Source organism: Cynara cardunculus, assembly GCF_001531365.2.
Source record: "Cynara cardunculus var. scolymus isolate 2C chromosome LG 17, CcrdV1, whole genome shotgun sequence".
Classification (NCBI taxonomy): domain Eukaryota; kingdom Viridiplantae; phylum Streptophyta; class Magnoliopsida; order Asterales; family Asteraceae; genus Cynara; species Cynara cardunculus.
In genome coordinates, this window is record NC_037544.1 from 2701700 (window position 1) to 2718376 (window position 16677).

At 31.8% G+C, this 16677-nt stretch overlaps 3 protein-coding genes and 1 pseudogene across 3 annotated transcripts; all 4 read right to left on the bottom strand.

The window, feature by feature from the left end:
• Window positions 1-1955: 1955 nt before the first annotated feature.
• On the bottom strand, window positions 1956-4229 carry LOC112500454 (sodium/proton antiporter 1-like). The gene is made up of 6 exons (XM_025103949.1): window positions 4196-4229; window positions 3778-3875; window positions 3452-3625; window positions 3215-3343; window positions 2518-2694; window positions 1956-2042 (listed from the first exon to the last, which is right to left on the bottom strand). The coding sequence occupies exons 1-6, from the start codon at window positions 4227-4229 to the stop codon at window positions 1956-1958; spliced, it is 699 nt and encodes a 232-aa protein (XP_024959717.1).
• A 5454-nt stretch (window positions 4230-9683) lies between these two features.
• Window positions 9684-10358, bottom strand: LOC112500456 (annotated as a pseudogene).
• A 197-nt stretch (window positions 10359-10555) lies between these two features.
• On the bottom strand, window positions 10556-11391 carry LOC112500634 (putative germin-like protein 2-1). The gene is made up of 2 exons (XM_025104157.1): window positions 11269-11391; window positions 10556-11165 (listed from the first exon to the last, which is right to left on the bottom strand). The coding sequence occupies exons 1-2, from the start codon at window positions 11378-11380 to the stop codon at window positions 10630-10632; spliced, it is 648 nt and encodes a 215-aa protein (XP_024959925.1). The 5' UTR covers window positions 11381-11391; the 3' UTR covers window positions 10556-10629.
• A 4186-nt stretch (window positions 11392-15577) lies between these two features.
• LOC112500635 (putative germin-like protein 2-1) lies at window positions 15578-16316 on the bottom strand. Its single transcript, XM_025104158.1, has 2 exons — window positions 16202-16316; window positions 15578-16113 (listed from the first exon to the last, which is right to left on the bottom strand). The coding sequence occupies exons 1-2, from the start codon at window positions 16311-16313 to the stop codon at window positions 15578-15580; spliced, it is 648 nt and encodes a 215-aa protein (XP_024959926.1). The 5' UTR covers window positions 16314-16316.
• Between the last annotated feature and the right edge of the window lie 361 nt (window positions 16317-16677).

The window sequence follows — 16677 nt, forward strand, 5'->3', positions numbered from 1 at the left end:
TTCATAAGATTAAACAATGAAATCGAGGAATGAGGGTGGTTTGCACGGTTTGTACAAATTGGGTGGTTTGAAGGATTTATTTCAACTGAAGTCGACCATGAATGKTGGTACAATTGTGTTTGATTTCATGAGATGAACTATATTATAGAAAAAAATATTGTCTTTGATTTCATGTAGTGAAATAACATATATATGAACATTTTGTTTGGATTTCATGAGGTGAAATAACATATTTATGAAAATTGTGTTTTATTTCATTAGGTAAAATAACATGATGAGTATGTGTTTCATTTGATCAATCTCTATTACCAAAATGATGATTACGTTATTTTTTAATTCAAAACAACCACTACAAGATAAAAGGGTTTTAGAGAAGGTTTTGTTTTGAGCTTAAAAGTATTAAAAGCTTCTCTAAAGGTTTTAGAGAAGCTTTTCAATTCCATCACATTGCTTCTCTATGTAACGGTAGGTAAAGGTTTTAGGGAAGGTTTTCGGAGGGTGCGCTTATGTTATCTTTTAGAGACACTTTTTTTGGGGCTTTAGATACACTTTCAAAACTTTTCTAAAGGTGAGTCAACTTTTTTCAAAAAGCTTCTCTAAAAGTATTTATTAGTGACGTTTTTTAAGTATTTGTGACGGTTTAGAAACGTCTCTAAAAAATACTTTCAGAGAAGGTTTACAAAAAAGCTTCTCTAAAAGTATTTATTAGTGACGTTTTTCAAGTATTTGTGACAGTTTCGAAACGTCTCTAAAAAATACTTTCAGAGAAGGTTTACAAAAACACTTCTCTAAAGGTATTGTCTTTAGTACATTTTACTACTTTGAAAACCTTCTCTAAAGGTTATCTTTAGATACAAATAATCAAAACGTTCTCTAAAGGTTATCTTTAGATACACTTTTAAAACATCGATTCCTTCTCAAAAGAGCTTATTATTTTCTTTCAACCATATTTCAACCCTGTATTTACATATAATTATATATTATAAATAATAATATCAATCAACAAAAACAACATAAAAATCTCAAAGCAATAAATTTCATACATTTACCAAGACAAGAATTTTTCAAAACAATCTCTAACGTTCAATCAATCCATACATCCATTTTTTTAACATCCTCCCTGAACTCCTCAAAAAACTTGATGCTCAACCTATCACTTCCCATCTATTTTCTAAATTTTTCTTATATTATAGTAGAACAACATTTGTTACTTGGCATAGACAACGAAAGCCCCTTCTAATTACAAGGTGTTTGTAAAGGTGATAGCCATAATGCAACAATTTCCTGTGAACTGCAACAGTGCGAATTTGCCTCTTTGTCTGCAACAAGTCAATAAGCCATCAGAACATTTCATTACAAAACTGAATATTTAAAATTTAAATTCAATTTTAAGTTTAATGTTCTGCATTTTAAGCCTCACAAAGTAGYCGTTCCTGTTGAATGAAATCGATCTGAAAAAGATAAAGAAAAGAGATAAATCATACCGAAACAAAAAATAGGGAATATCATATTTATCTGAAATGCGCCAAAATATACGATATTTATAACTTTTCTTGCCTTAAAGAGAGATTGGTCCTCCGAAAAGCAGGTTTCTACAATATAAGTATACATGTTTGTTGTTTAAGTAGGTCGTCTTCGAGTCATGCAACTAATATCTGTCAAGAGTAGCTCCAACAACAGAACAAGAAATAAGAAACATTAGATCTGATTCCATAAAGACAGAGGTCTACACATGATATGCCAACAATTCTTATTACCCACTCAAAGTCTTTTTTTTTTTTTTGGGGCAGAAAGTGGTTGTGACAAACAACTTAAACATATTATATACATCAAAATAGGCATGTTATATTCAAAAGGATTACAGCAGCTTCAAGTCATGAACCAAACTATGTAGTTGTGCCACCTGAGAGCTACTCAGTAGAGTTTAACCAATCACCTGCATGGTCCTAGTTACATTAATCCATAGCCACTACAGGTGGCACCATATCATGATTACAATTGGGGTTTTCATGAACTTGGCCATCGTGTGAATAGCAAGCAGCCTAAAGCACTAAAACAGAACAAAATGAGTCTTTGTACTTATGGTTGATCTGTTATAGTTTTCTTGTTGATTTGTGCAAGTCTTTATTATGCTTAAGATTTCACTTTGTTATTTATAAAGAGAGCTAGTAAGCTGATGGCCAAAAAAGAAGACAGAGAGATTTCCTTGATCATTAACTTTAAAATTGACATCAAGAAAGAATCTCTTCGCAACCCTGCCAAATTGCAGAGGATTCTAATACCCTTTTTATATGCTCGATATGTAGTGATGAAAACACTTGGATCATCCGATATATATGTATATATATTACACCAGTGCATCTGTAGTAACTTCTGCACTTAAACACAACATTTTCTGATGTTGGACTTAATCTTCAAAGACATATATATATAACTGTAATGATTGAACATGGAGCTTATCACTTTAATGATTGAACGACAATTATAACTGTAAAAAATCCAAAATGGATCACTAACCACCCAAAGGAGGGATCGGGGCTTGCGAGTGGTGATATTGTCAGTAACCAGCTTAAAGCCTTGATGAGCATCAATTATCTCCACTATCGTCATTGCACCAAGCAAGAAAAATACTATTTCACTGACTTCTGCTGAAGCATGTGTTAACTCTGCTACTGCTATGTCGGTTGAGGGGGCCTGCATGACAATATTGGCCGTTTTTGGATAACAAATAAGAAATTATGAAAGTGRTACAATATATATTTATGTAATAGTGAGACTTAACAAAAATAAATGCAGCTAAAAGCATAAACCAACGATGAGATGCATATTTGTATGTTCTCTACAGCCATGAGTAGGTTTATCCTTTGATATATCAACAGAAACAGACCAGCAAAAAAAAGATATATACGTATGATCCTTCCCTCCACATTGGTTGTTCCTCTTCCTCAGCATAAAGAGATACTTATAAATTTCATGGGACAGAGGTAAGGTTTGCGTATGTCCCCCACCCCCAAAAGAAATGAAAAAGAAAGAAAAGACCACTGCGAGTGGGTGGTATGTACCGGGTCTGTTTTGTTTGGTTTGATTTGGTTGCAGCCCCATGAGTGTCATGTATAAACTTTAGAAGTAAGAGCATAAACTAAAAGAAATTTATATCTGATAACACTAACAAAATTGAGAAATAAAACCCAAATTGAGGAAGTTAATGCCTTACTCCGATGCTCCGAATAACCCACAAGCTTACTGCCATTMGTAAACCTACTCCACTTTTATTGAAGGCAAGTGACTCTTCAAAAATTATGCCARCATAACCTATTCCAAACAACAACGCCATTGCAAGATCCTGCACCAGGAGGCATGACAAAACTATTTTAAGATTTACTAAATATCCCTTCATTTCAAACTCAATATCGTCTTAAACAGATGTAACAAGCTATGAGATTAGAATCACCTGGTTTGCAGCCACCCAWGAATGATTAATCGCCACTGTCCCTGTCGCAGYTGCTCCAAATATAGCCACAGCTTTCAATAAATCGGTCTTTGGCTGGTAAGTAGCTTCATATTCTTGTGAGCTTGTTTCATCCACCGAACATAAAGGATCACAAGCTCCCGACGATGTTAAATCCTAATGTCAAACAAATGTCAAAATTCATCAAAACTGCACTATTAAATTGATTTCCGGAAGGTCTTAAGAATCACATTTATATCAAATTTAATGCTTTAATTTGGTTGACCAACTTCGAAAACTAAAGCTCCTTATAGAACAGTTTTACTAACCTTTGCCTCCTCATCCCTAATTGAGTGTAGCTTGAATCTACCTTTTATGTCATTGAGAAGACGGAAGTTTTCATTGGTCTTTGGAATAGAAACAACATCTGTTACAAACAGAAAGCAACACATAAGAAACTACATTCATAAAACAAATGTTGGTCAGAAAGCCATCTTCTACCATTCATCCAACCCAAACARTATCATGAATAAAGAAACCATATGAATTTTATGACTAAAATTAATGAGTGTTGATTCATCAAGTCTCCTGCAAGTGAATTAAAATCCTACAAGCAATCAACATTCAACATTAAACAATATGAATTACTATTATTTTCATGAAAAGACAATAATAGCAAAAAGTGCGCAAGTATACTAACCCAATAAACCAGGTCTTGTCAGTCCTGACTTTGTTGTCAACAAGCACATGTCTTTGCATCAAGATGGAAATCAAGATACATGGCTTAGGAGCCTTTGAAATGGAGATCCAAAGTTAGAAAAGTGACAACTAAAAAAAAACAAATTTCAAAGACAGAGGAAGATCAACTTACAAAAGCACCACCAAGTTTATCAAGCATCCAATGCTTCGGCGCATTGAGCCTCTTCAAATGTTTCTTCAAACCCCTAGCCTACAAGATAGTAAAAAATAATTGTTGGCTAAGATCATGTCGAATCGTTTGCACCATTTCACTGCGCCAAATGGTGTAAACAGTACTTCATTTCCAATACATTACACCATTTTTACACCAAATTTGTTAGCCAAGTCCAAACATTAAAATAACAAGTTCTCAATCAGAAGTTCTTTGCTACAAAAGTTGCAAAGCTAAGCACATATGCATCAAACTGCTTACAGAAACATTACAACCTTGTTTATCTTAATTGTAACTTGCATTAATTCAGGCTCTACTACTAGCAAGATCATTAAGATAAACAAGGATCCGATTTTCAAGCCCTAAAACGAAATCGCCTACCGTAACTTGATGAATCTTCAAGCCCTAAAACGAAATCGCCTACCGTAACTTGATGAATCTTCAAGCCCTAAATCGAAATATGAGACAAATTGAACTCAAATTAGATCAAGAAACGAAATCGAAGATCGAAATCAAAGATAAAGCGAAGAGAAATCACAGACAATCAGTCCGATTGTTGAAAAATCGAAGAGAAATCATACCGGGACTCTCGTATCTCCTCTCCGTATAGACTCGGTTTGATTTTCATGAATATTTTTATTATATAAATTTGATTTATTAAAAATAAAAAAAAAACTTTTAGATAAGCTTTTGAGAATTATAAAAAAGTAACTAAAACCTATTCTTTAATTTTAAAATAAAAATAAAAATATTGTATTCTTTAGCGACAATGTAGAAAGTGTTTCTAAAGCTTTTGAGTTGATCTTTAGAGACGTTTTATATAAGAAGTGTCTCTAAAAGCTTTAGGACCAATATATATAGCATATTATTAGGTTTGAAATCCTTCTCTGAAAGTCGTCTTATCTTCAGGTACATTTTTCACTTTTGTCATGTATTTCCTTCCCTAAATAACACCTTTAGATATACTTCCAAACCCTTCTCTAAAACTTTCTTCTCTAAAATCCATTTTCCTTGTAGTGAACTGTCAATTAAAACCCTAATATCAAAACCAAATTAGGGCTTAAATCAGTTCTCACGATTCTTAAACTTTTTCAGTTCTCRCGTGATTTAACCCTTATATATATAATTTAACTTTTAATTCACTAAACTTTAATAAAAAGTAAAAATAAGTTGGWTGAAATATTTTACGCAATTTTCTTAAAAATGGAATGATTAAATTGATAGAGCAAATAAAATAATATATTATTATAACTAGAAGGGTACTCGTGCAATACATCGTGACATATCTCGATTTCAATGTTCTATTTTATTCTTTATCTATGTCGATGTTATAATACGATTTTATRTGTTTTTAAGAAAACAATAATGATTTTATTACTGAGTAAAATATAAATTTGAAGATATCATAAAAATTTGAAAAAAAAAATATCAATGTTAATATCAAATCACCTATTTAAAAGTTCTCATTTTTTATGTAATTTATTTATTTTTATTATAATTTAATTTAAGTTTAATAATGAAATAATTTATTTTTGGTTTAATAATATAACATTTTATAACAATAATAATTAAGTATTTTGTTAGAACTCAATGATTATCCTAATTATATTTTAGATTTTTTATATTTAAAATGAGATAGTTAGTTCCACAAATTCAGATATGGAGCTTTAATAAGTTGTACTTACGCACAATCTACTTGTAATTTTGAGTTTTAAGTAACATGCATTTATAAAAAGTGTTTTTTAAGAGTTTTTGTTAAATGCTTTATAATATAGTATAGATACATAAAATAGACGGCAATCTCCCCTTTCCAACAAATATGACCCCTCCAACTACCGTCTTCTACGACGACACCACTGTTAGGGATGAAACACCCCCTCCCATCCTCTCCCTGTTGCAATACTATCCATGGGATCAAACCCACCGACCTACAACGTCATCACTCCGACAGGCAACAAAAACCAAAACCCCAATCAAACGCAAGCCACACACGTCTTCTTCCGTAATCGTTTGAACTAAATTGATTTACCACCAAACGGGGGGAGGGTAACCAAAGGACATTTGACCTAGCGGTATCATAGTTTTTGATCTCATAGAAGATCAAGAGTTCAAACCTCACCAAAGATGAGGAAGGTGTGTGAGTTTATTTGTTATATTTAACCCATATATATATATATATATATATATATATAATATACTTAAAAAAAATGGGGGAGGGTATGGGGGAGTGGCCGGGAAAGGGTGGGGAGTTACCGCGGGAGAGCTTTCTCACAGTCTAATGTTGCATTACTAAATAAACATGTGTGTGTATGCGTGTGTATATATATATATATATATATATATATATATATATACTAAATGTATAATAATAATAGTAATATATTTATTCAATTAAAAATAAAGAAATACAAAAAAGACCAAAATACCCCAAGTAAACAAACCGTTTTAACATAATTTTGTATTTGAGGGGCTCAAATCCAAAGCCTCACACACAATTAAAACACTTTATGTATGACAACTCGATCGTGATAGAAATAAAAGTTTACATCAAAGCGAACAAATGAACCAAGTAGATACAACAAAGTAAGTTTAATAGGACGCCAAATATGTGTAAATGTCTTAATAAACTGCTTTCTAAGACTCGAGTTTATTGGACTAAACAAATGTGTTTCTAGGTAAGGTATTACAGTAAGGTGATATGACGTTTTTGGATATATTAACAAGTTTTTAGATATTTTTTAAATAAACCTTTTATGACATTATTTATGTTTCGGTTTTGATGTATTTTAATAGTTATTATATTGTTGATGTGGTCAAATAGTTGATTCATTGGATTTGGATTAAAGTTAGAAGCATTGAATTATATATTTGAAGCATTTTCAAAGAAAGATTTAGGGGTCGTTTATCAAATGCTTATTTGGGTAAGTGAACACCAAGTTACATTATCTTATCGAATGAATATGGTAAGGACCAATAATCTTACTTGGTAAGAGCGAGATACGGACCAAGAGTCTTACCTGGTAAGTAAATGATAGTGTTAAATTTCATCAGTAAACACTTACCGGGTAAGTATTTGGTAAACAACCCTTTGGCTTCTTTTTGGAAAGAACTTTTCTTATAGTTGATAAGAGTTGAAGCCTTCACCATATTGTATTTCTTTTTATGTAAAGATTACCACATCAAAATACATTCTAGAACTTATATATTTTGGTATTTTTTTTAAAACTTTTATTTTTACTTTTTTCCAGAAAAAGTTAAGACGGAAAAATTAATGAAAGACGGACACATTCCGTTACAGTAGAGTTGGGTTTATAAGACATCATCAATTTCTAAGTATCTTAATAGACTATTTTATAAGACTTAATTTATAGGATGAAGTCAATAAAATGTCCTATTTAAAGACATTGTAATAAATTTGTAAAACGTTTTCGGATGTTTTAACAAATTTTTAGGACACTAAGTTAAATTATAATAAAAAAAAGTGAATCAAATAAATTACCCAAAAAATAAAAACTTTTAGTAGTTAATTTGATACTAATATCGATATATTTATTTTCAAAATTTTATGATATCTCCAAATTTATATTTTATTCAAAAATAAAAATATTATGTCTTTCTCAAAACCATATAAACCACATTATAGTATCTACAGAGACAAAATAAAATAAAACATTAAAATCAAAATATAACTCGTATTACGCGAGTACCATTCTAGTAGTTAAAAAGATATATAATCATAACCACCTTTTAACAAAAATAAAAGTATCACTCACCGTTTTTAAATCGAAAATCGGTGAAATACAACAAATAAGCAAAATAAATTGTAAAAAACCCGATCATTTTATTATCTATAATTCGACATTAATTTTAATATATATTTTTTATCTGTTTTTTTATGTTTCTTCATTTTTGTTCCTTAAAATTTTCCCTTTTGACCATTTTTTCCATGTTGTTGATGTGGTCAAATAATTAATTTATTAGATTTTGGATCAAAAAGAAAGCATTGAATTAGTGTTAAAGCTTTTTATTATTATGAGCATTTTAAATTTCAAGAAAATATGTATCTTTCTTTTGAAAAGATCTTTTCTCATGGTAGATGAAGTTAATGAGCTGTTTGACAGTTGTTGAATGGTTTGATGCAGAATGATTAAATAGTCAGAATGATTAAGAAACTCTCATGATATAGTGCAAAATGAAAATAGTATTGTTTGGTAATTGTTTACAATGAAATTAGGGTRCTTAATGGTTAAGGGAGACTCGGGATACAAAATCAGAGGTTTTTAGAACCATTAAAAGGCAGACTTTATTTTACCAAACAAGATTCATCTTTTAATGATTCAGAGACTGCTTCTTAATTGAACTATTATGAGATAAACAAACAATCCCTAAGAGTCTTTTAACATATTTTATGGCCATTTTCATGTCAAATTATCATTCCTAACATGTATTCTTGAATTTAGAACTAATTTTTTTAGTGGAAAAAGATAATAAAAATGAAAACCTAATGAAAGATAATTGCACTTTAGTGCTTATTTTAATATTTTAGAAAGAATTTTGAAATAAAACTTGAAAAAATCATTTAAACGGCTAGAATTAATGTTGTACACGTCTGTTGGTCGGGTATATGAGAATTAACAAATGAAACAAAAAGATATGTTAATCTGGTGATGCTAGTCATAGGCATGGACGGACCTACTATAACTGTATTATTCCTCCGTCGAAGAGTAAAAAAATTTAGGTTCGTGAAAGGTGAAACCGTATTACTTTGTTGCATATCATCGTATGTATTTTGAAACTACAATGAGAACAAGTTTTATTTGGTAGAGTTGGTTTGCAAGACTTTTATTCCATCCCAAACCCAAGTTCGAATCTTGTTAGTGTCATTTTCTTAGTCAAATGGTGCCACCATTTGAAAAGATGTTCTGTATATTTGCTTATTATAGTCAAACGGTGCTACCGTTTGAATTTTTTTTCTTATACATAGTCAAATAATGTCACCGTTTGAAAAAAAAAATATGGGTCCGTCCTTAGTCATGGGTGGTTGTGAACATGAATGATATCTTGCAATTTTTGGAATTGAGAGGTCACATATCATCTCTTCTTTTGAGAATCATATATTACCAAACGAGAACAATATCAACAGATATAGGCAAAATTAAGATTTTTTGATTGAGGATGACGATAATAAAGACCAAGATGACTTCAGTTTACCATGTAGAAAAGTAACTCACTCTATATAAAATACTGAATACACTTGTACACAAGGCTTAGAAACTTGTATACACTATTTCAGTAAACATGTTAAATGACTGAATTGCCACTAAATTAATGACCCATCTCCGTTAGTGGTCTTAGGACAACGTTCTTGTCCAGTTGAAAAGCTTTTACAAGGATGTCTTCAACGATATTTGGGTTAGAACCAAACACTGCATTTGCAATGGTGATGGCACCCGGATTTTGGCTACTCAAAATTGCAATGGCAAGGGCATAACCATTTCCGAAGATCCTTTGGAAGTGAATTAGGCCTTGTGGGAAAACAGAATCATCATCCTTTTAAAGTCCTTTAGTGATGAGAGGGTTTTCAGGGTTAGATGTGACAAAACCGACTTCAGTATTGCCTTCTATGACTGTCAAGATTTCAGTGGCCCTAGGGTGCATGTGTGGAGYAYTAATACCCCATGGAGYAAAGTCAAATRGGCCATTAAAATTCCGAAAGTATCTGAGTCCTTGTAACTCTGCTACAGTCACAACGGTCACGTTAGACCCAACTGTATTTGATGTATCTCCCATAAGGTGGAGTCCCCTAAAAAAGAAATCATCTGCTTGCACAAGCTTTAGATCTTTGCATAATTCACAATTGACGAATACTGTGAAAACAAACTTTCATATCTTTAGCGTTGGTGCAGCAACACAAAAATCCCGAAGAGGAATTGGATCTGATGCCATAACAAGCGAACAATTCGTCACGAGGAGACCAATTAAAAACAAACGAGATGCCATCGTTACTTGTTCGTTGTTGAACTTTGATAGCTCGAGAAAGATATGAGATGAAGTATGCAACTTGGTGRTGTTTTTATAGCAAAAACAATGGAACATAAAAAACTAGTTCAGGTGATATGACATCTTCAATTATACTGTAAATGACGATTAATATAATTTATATTTCTTTTATTCACTGTTAAATATCACAACACATCGACAAACATACAAATATCACGAAATTAAATGTTATAAGTTTAATAAAGCTGACATTTAAAGAACGCGTCAAGGTCTAGAATTTTGATTGAATTTGGCGAACGACCTTCTTGTCCACTTGGAAAGCCTTTGCAAGAATATCTTCATCGATATCTGGGTCAGAACCGAACACTGCATTCGCAATGGTAATTGCACCTGGATTTTGGCTACTCAGAGCTGCAATAACAAGAGCATTATCATTTCCGGCATTCCTTTGGAAATGAACTAGACCTTGTGGGAAAACGAAAACATCACCCTTTCGAAGTTTTTTAGTGATGAGACGGTTTTCAGTGTTAGATGTGACAAACCCGACTTCAATATTGCCTTCTAGAACAGTCAAGATTTCAGTGGCTCGAGGGTGCGTGTGTGGAGGGTTAATACCCCATGGAGCAAAGTCAATACGAGCCATWGAAATACCAAAAGTGTTGAGTCCTGGTAACTCTGCTACAGTCACGASAGTCACGTTAGAYCCAACCGCGTTYGATGTATCTCCCATACGGTGGAGCCCACTAAAAAAGAAATCATTTGCTCGCACACGCTTTGGATCTTTGCATACCTCGCCATTCACGAATACTGCGATAACAAAAACAAAAATCTCATAAGCACATACAAACACTACAAATCTTCAAAATCATTAACGTTGGATCATTTTCAACGTCCCAAAATSATTTCTTACCACGGCTTTTTGGTTCAGCAACACAAAAGTCCTGCAGAGGGCTCGGATCTGAAGCCATGGCAAGCGAACAACTCACGACGAGAAGGCCAAATAAAAACAAACGAGATGTCATCGTTGAGAAAGTTGGAAACTTGAGTTTTTTGATGAACTTYGGAATGGTGAGAAACRTATGACATGAAGTATGCAACTTGGTGATGTTTTTATAGCGAAAACAATGGAACATAAAATAMCATGACTTATTTTCATCGATAAGAAAACATAAGAAAAGCGTACCACAATGACAAAGTCATCAAATATGTCAACATCGGTTACATTCAACTRATTACGTTGTTCAATTCAATAAAGACGGATGACTAATGCACGTATGATYGGTTCAATTCAATTCATTTATAATYGTTTCCGTAGGTACAAACTTATTTACATCAAATCCTTCAGATAATTGGGTTTATAGGACGTCAAAATGTTTTTGTGTCCTAATAAATAGCTTTATAGACTTAATTTACAGAAACAAACAATAAAACATCATATTTATAGTGTTGATAATAAATATATCACTACTAAATTAAAGACTTTTGTCTACGGACTTTTTCCTGGGAAATCCGTYGCTAAAGGGTGATTCGTCACAAAACTGTGTAAAAGTTGGTTGGTAATTCAAATCAGTGATGGATTACCTAGATATTCTCTCTGGGTGATCTATTGGTATTTTCACGAAAAACATCAGATTTTCTACTGAACCGTTGGTATTTTCTGTTACGAACGGAAATTTCCGTGAATGATTTTTGTGGGTGAAAATCAGTCGTATTGTGTTCATCCTTTATGTTGATGATATGATTAAATAGTGGATTTATTAGATTTTGGATTAAAAGCATTTTTAGATGACTAGAAGGGTACTCGTGCAATGCATCGAGATACATTTCGATTTCAATGTTTCGTTTAATTTTTTTGTCTATGTCGAATAATACGATTTTATGTGTTTTGAGAAAGCGATAATGTTTTTATTTTTGAACAAAATATAAATTTGAAAATATCATATAAAATTTGCAAAAAAATATATCAATATTAGTATCAAATTAACTATTTAAAAGTCTTTGTTTGTATGTTTTTTTAATTCAAAATTTTTATTATAATTTAATTAAACGTAACAAAGTAATTTAATTTAGGTTTAATAATATATTTTTTTATAAAGATAATAATTAAATATTCTGTTAGAACTCAATAATTATCCTAATTATATTTTAGATTTTTTTATATTTAAAATGAGATGTTTATCATGTATTTGATTATGTTTATCTACAGTTAGTTACACGAATTCAGATATGGAGCTTTAATAAGTTGTACTTACGCACAATCTACTTGAATTTTTGAGTTTTAAGTAATATGTATTAATAAATAGTACTTTACACATAAAAAAATGGTTTTTAAGAGTTTTTGTCAAATGTAGATTATTTGGAGCCTTTTTGAGGAAAGAATTATCTTCTTTGGAAAACATGTTTTCTCTCGTAGTAGATGAAGTTTGAATCTTCAACATTATCAAATTATCCCTCGTTACATGTATTCTAGAATTTAGAAATTTGGTAGTTTTTTTAACAAGAAGGAAAATTTAATGAAATATAAACACATCTTCAACGCTCATTTAATATTTTCTCAAGATATATATATATATATATATATATATATATATATATAGGGTATATTTCTTTTACAACCTTGTGTATTTGTATAACCCTTGCAACCCAATTAATTGAGATCTTTATAGAAATGATGGGAGTTCATTTATTATGATTTGAATATTTATGGAATATGAATAGAGTTCATTAATTATGATTAATACTTTATATTAGGAAACAATCAAAACTTCTATGAAATCACATATTCATCAAATGAAATGGACGGTTGAGATTGAGTTGTATTGGTTGCACAAATGTCAAGGGTTGTATAATAACCAACCTCTATATACATATATAAATATATAGGGGAGCGTTCAAATAAAAACCACTCAATTTGTAGAAACCGTGAAAACCTCATTCAATCAATAATAATTTTTCATTTTGTTCATTTTTTTGTAATTATGAGATATTGATTAACCATTTTTATTGTGGATGGTGTTAATCATGGATATTATCATCTTCATTATTTTAATTTTAGAGAAATACATGAAACAAATTCATTAAAATTTCATAACCGTATATGAAACAAATTCATCAAAAAAAGTATTATATGAAACAATTTCATAACCATATATGAAACAAATTCATCAAAAAAAGTATTATATGAAACAATTTCACAAGATTAAACAATTTCATGAAAAAATTTCATAAGATTAAACAATGAAATCGACGTATGAGGATGATTTGTATGTTTTTATAAATGATGGTGGTTTTCATTTGATCGCTATATATATATATGTGTGTGTGTGTGTGTGTGTGTGTATAAAGTTCGAACAAAACATTTTCAGTTTATGAAAATGCAAGAATACTTTTATCAAATGTGCTAATACACGTGAGAGGACATGGTTAGCGACCACATCACACCAAGAGGTGTTCTCGCATGTGATTAACTATAATAAAATGGTGTATTATCGTTTGAACTCTTTGTGTTATAGTTATATATATATATATATATATATTATATATATATATATATATATATAGGGCCAATGTTCAAACGAGAAGTTAAACAATTTACGAGAAGACGATAAATTTCAATATCATATGTGATTAAACAATATATGATTACATGCATGATATGCATGTTTAATCATATCTGATTAAACACATGTTGAATTGCGCTTATCATACATGATTAAACATACCCAAAAGAGTGTAATCATATATGATATTGAGATTTCTCGTCTTCTTGCAAATTGTTTAAATTCTCGCATGATCCTTCATCTCTCTTTCTATATAGAGTTGAGTTCCGTGAGGACGAAAGTTATGGCAAGAAGGGTAAGAAAGGATCTCCACTTTTGAATTAATCCTAATTGAAGAGTTCCACTAGATCAACACTAATGAGAAGCACCGAATCAATTCCCTTCAAAACTCAATTCATGAGTTGGTTTGAAATTAAAAGTGATCAATGATTCAAATCTCTTATTACACTTCTCACCTTTAACTCATATTCTCACATGATCCTTTGTCTATGTGCGTGTGTGTACACACACATAGAGGAGTGAGTTCAGACGAGAACATAACCATTGATCTTACGAAAATACGAGAATACCCATATCACATATAATTCTATAAGTTTACCATAAACTTACCCGGTAAGCGATTACCGGTAAAATTCAACACTATCATTTACTTATCGGGTAAGATTATAGTCAACAAAAACGGCATCATATGCAATAATTTACCCGGTAAGCGCTAAATATGGTAAGAGTCTTCACCCTCACTTACCGAGTAAGACTTTTGATCCTTATCTCGCTCTTACATGATAAAATTGATGCCAACACGAATGTTGTTGAAGACGTAGAAGTCGCTTTAATTTGGCATACTGATGGATGCTTCACTTTTCTCCGAGGATGCTCTTTTTCCATATTTAGTAATAACATTTTTTATTAAATATTACTTTATGCATATTGACTTTTTAAATATTTTAAACTTTCTAAAAAGAGAAAAAGATGTAAAAGGACGGATTTTTTTTTAACTATGGATATCCGGACCAACTGATGCATACTTCAACTAATCTTAGGGTTTTGAGAACAGTCGAAAAAATCTCAGTGCCCTCAAAGGAGAAACTCAAAGTCCCAAACATTATTGTCAATTGAACGAACCTCAGTAATATGACGAATTTGCCCCTCACATAGAACAATAGTTAGATCGTCTATGTAAGTACCACATGGATCAGAAATAGTATTGTATTCTAAAAATAATACAGCGACATGAACACCATGTCAACGTTATTTGGTGATACGAAGACAATTCAATGCCAATTAACGATTCGTAGAAAATAATGCTACGACAGCCGAATGAAATTCGCTTATCCGGTTGTCCGTTTTCATATTACCGTTATTGAAAATTTTATTAAACGTTGAAAACCGACCAAAGTAGTTTGTCATTTTGTTCGTTTTCGTCAACTTATTTATTAAAGCTTCTTTACGATTTATTTTCTTATTAAAAACCCATAATTTTATTTCAAATTTAACATATGATCGGAAGTAATTTAATAACGAAAATGTAAATAACGCTTAATATAATATAAGTTTCTTTTAGATTTTCACTTTAGATGTAACAAGATTAAGACAAACAGGTTTATATCAAGAAACCGAGAATTATAAGTTAATAAAACCGACATCGGCTCACGTGAGGGTCTAGAAGTTTGCTTGAATTTGACGAACAACGTCCACGCCCACCTGGAAAGCCCTTGCAAGAATATTCTCATCGATATCGGGGTTAGAGCCGAACACTGCATTCGCAATGGTAATGACACCTGGGTTTTGGCTGCCCAAACCTGCAATAGCAACGGCATTACAATCTCCGATGTTGCTTTGGAAGTGAATCAGACCTTGTGGGAAGACGAAAACATCACCCCTTTGAAGCTTTCTAGCGATAAGACGGTTTTCAGGGTTAGATGTGACAAAACCAACTTCAAGAGTGCCTTCTATGACCGTCAAGATTTCACTGGCCCTAGGGTGTGTGTGGGGAGGGTTAATACCCCCCGGAGCAAAGTCAATGCGAGCCAATGAAATTCCAAGAGTGTTGAGTCCTGGTAACTGTACTACAGTCACAGCGGTCACGTTAGACCCAACTGCATTATTTGTATCTCCCATAACGTCCAGTCCACTGAAAAAGAAATCATCTGCTACCACAAGAGCCGGATCTTTGCAGAACTCACCATTGACGAACACTGTGAAAACAAAAGCAGAAAACTCATAAGCACATACAAATACTACAAATATTCAAAATCATTTCAACATTTCAAGATCGTTTTTTACAATGTTCATTTGGATCAGCAACACAAAAATCCTGGAGAGGACTTGGGTCTGCAGCCATCGCAAGCGAACAACTTGCCACGAGGAGAACGAATAAAAGCAAACGAGATGTCATCGTTGATGAGTCGAAACCAGTTCTTTGATTAACTTCGGTTGCTCGAGAAATGTGTGAGATAAGATATGGAACTCCGTGATGTTTTTATAGTGAAAATAACGTAACATTACAAAAAACCCCGTAAATGACGTCTTGCCATAAAATAATGATAAAAGAACATTTGGATTGAATAACACAACTATAAACTTATCAAATATGTCAACATTTGATACATTCCAACTTAGTTCAGTTCTAAATTGGAAAAAAAGACGAAAAGCTAATGCGGGTATGATAAATTCGACTCGTTTCGTAAAAGAAAAGTATGTATGATAACTTTGAAACGGATAAATTACAACCTACTTTTAAACGACACACTGTAAACAAA